This window comes from Aplysia californica, unplaced genomic scaffold (genome assembly GCF_000002075.1).
Source record: "Aplysia californica isolate F4 #8 unplaced genomic scaffold, AplCal3.0 scaffold00618, whole genome shotgun sequence".
Lineage (NCBI taxonomy): Eukaryota > Metazoa > Mollusca > Gastropoda > Aplysiida > Aplysiidae > Aplysia > Aplysia californica.
The window spans coordinates 18730-21520 of record NW_004797888.1 but is presented as its reverse complement, the minus strand read 5'-3'; the positions used below and the strand labels follow the sequence as shown (position 1 = coordinate 21520).

General features: G+C 40.9%; 1 protein-coding gene across 1 annotated transcript in view; it reads left to right on the top strand.

Moving 5' to 3' along the window:
- Positions 1-2401, top strand: part of LOC101850750 — an 18158-nt gene extending 15757 nt beyond the window's left edge. Inside the window, exon 3 of the mRNA XM_013087657.2 lies at positions 2096-2401. Within this exon, the coding sequence (XP_012943111.1) occupies positions 2096-2401 (306 nt within the window). The remainder of the gene's footprint in view (positions 1-2095) is intronic.
- The last annotated feature ends 390 nt before the right edge of the window (positions 2402-2791 follow it).

Here is a 2791-nt window from a genome sequence, read left to right as displayed (position 1 = left end):
GGGGGGGGTGGAAGAAAGAAAGAAAGAGAGAAAGAAAGAGAGAAGGAAAGAGAGAAAGAGAAAAAGAAAGAGAGAGGTCACTCTCTGGTAAACACGAGAAACGAATTTCATGAGACTGAAGTACACGTAGAAGCACTCGAGGCTAGCGCGGTATTGAACCTGTCATTCCAAGTTGTTTTTGAAGTGGAGATTGATAGAGGCAAACGTAGCCAATTGCTGTTGTTTTCTGGCAAATAGAAGAATATTACTAAAGCAGCGACATTGATCAATTATTTACCAGGCATAATCTTATAATAAGTATCTATATCATCATTTTCACGGGGATACATGTACCTCGTTTATGTTTTTTTTTTTTTTTTAATGCAATGACTCGCAGTTTGCAAACGCGACAAGTGACGGGGGAACACGCTCGATTACGATCCCCGAAAGTCCCACAGCAAAGCCGTTTTGTCATGTAAATGGAAGTGTTTTTTTCTTCCTACTTGTTTGTCTGTCCCGATCCTTTGAAAATCTTAATATACGGACGCAGTTACAAGGATATTTCACATTTGAACTCAGTTGCTCTGTGATCCAATTTTTCAGCATTAGAAACTAGCCAATAACCCCGCTTCTTTTTACCCTATTTGAATAAAATAAAAACCAAATTGAGTAGAAATGAATGATACTCGCAATAACTTGCAGGTAATTATAAAATATCGAATTTGGTGAGGTTTAGGATTTTGCTATGTCTGTGAAGAATGGAACGATGTCGCGCGCCAGCTAAACTTGCTCGTTCCATATTGTGTGAGAAAAATGGACCAGCAATCTAAGATCCAGAATCTATTTCAGATTTCTGACTTTTTTCTGAGTCAGAGAGAAAAAATAGGTGGTTGGAGGATGCCATGGGTAGGTCCTACTTTCTTCCTTTCTCTCTGATGTCCCTGTCTGTTCTATTTTTCTTTTCCCTTGCACCGGTGCTGTGTCGAGGTGCTTGTCTTTACACAAAGAAAGAAAGGAAGAAAGAAAAAAAAGAAAAAAGAAAGAAAGAAAGAAAAAAAGAGAAAAAGAAAAGAAAAAAGAAAAAAAGAAAGAAAGAAAGAGAAAAAGAAAAGAGAAGAAAGAAAGAAAGAAAGAAAGAAAGAAAAAAAGAAAAGAGAAAAAAGAAAGAAAGAAAGAGAAAAAAGAAAAGAGAAAAAAGAAAGAGAAAGAAAGAAAGAAATGTAAAAGCAAACAAACAAAAAAGATGCACAAGATATATAACAATGTTTGCAGGTACAAACACGTTTGTATTTGTCGACGTTTACGCTGTTTTCATTCCTTGTTACGTGGGCGAGTTGTTCACTCCTGCTGGGTCCCTTGTAGATTTGGAGCTTTTTGTGAATGGCCAACGCTGGCGTCTGTGGCGTTATGTTTACGCCCATAGTCGTGACACGTAGAAGATGTGTGTTCCGTTTTTAAGAGCGGAAATTATTTTATCGATCACCTCTGTCTTTCTGCGGTAGTTGCCGTATCCCTCTCACTCAGAAATGGCTCTTACTGGGGCAGGATCTAAAAAGTCAGCCTGCCAATTGGCATCATCTAAACTGAGTCGATAGCGCCGTATAAAAAAGTTTGCAATCAAATTATGAAGAAGTCCGTTCGCCCAATGATAGCATCTAAATTGTGTCAAAGGTACCTTTAAAAATGTATCGATAGTACCGTAAAAAATAAAATCGTTGCATAATTATTTACAATCACAAATCCTTCTTTTCTTTTCTTTATTTTTCAAACACAGTTTTTGTGACACCTGAGTAGACATAAAGGTCTTGAACATCTAGCTCTCACTGGCAAGATTGAAGGCAGACGAGGTAGGGGTATGCCCAGAGCAACCAACTTAGAGAACCAAAACAGATGAGAAACGGGGAAAGATCAGGGTAACGTCGCTTTTTTAAAAGAGCATGTGAGTAAAAGAATGAATGGAGAACCATGATCCCCGAAGTCTGTCGCAGATCTGGCACTTGTTGATGATAATTTTTTTTTTCAAACAAAAACTAGCCTGTTTAACGTTGATGATAATTAAAATTTTGTCAAACAAAAATTAGCCTGTTACCCCTGTTCTGCCTCTGTCCCTCCTCAGGCTATGGGAGACAACCTTCAGGGTCTGGTGAACGCTGTGTTTTTCTGCCTGGCCACGCGACAGATCCGGCGTCTGATGTACAACAAACTGACCAGGTGTTGCACCTGGGCCCGCGCGAACAGGATCATCGGCCATGACCACTGGGTGCGGGTACCCTCCATCGTCAGAGCGGTCACTCACAGGCGGCCACGCAAGCACAAGGACATGGACGGCAGTGACCTTGACATTTCGGGCATTTCGCTCGACCTTCCATCTCCTGATGGAGATCTTGGCACAGGGGAAGATGACGTTATCTTCGAGAGGTAGAGGAAGATACACTGAAACTGGGTAGTGCGCGTGAAACAGCAGAAGGAATTATTAGAAACACGGTGGTGCAACAGTTGATATGGCATATCCGAGGAAGCATAAACGAGCGGTGTTTATTATTATTTTTTTAAATTTGTTTTTTGGGGGGAGGGGTGGATGCAGAAGAAGAGAAGAGGGGAGCATGGAAGAGATAAAGAGAGAGAAGGGGAAGGAAAGAACGGTTAGGAAGAGACGGAACTTCAGAGATGTGACTTGAAAAGAAGAAAGCGAAAGAGAGAGATGATAGGTGGATAAGAGAAAGGGAGAGGGGGAGAGAGAGTGAGTGGGTGTGTGTATGTGTGTGTATGTGTGTGTATGTGTGTGTGTGTGTATGTGTGTGTGTGTGAGAGA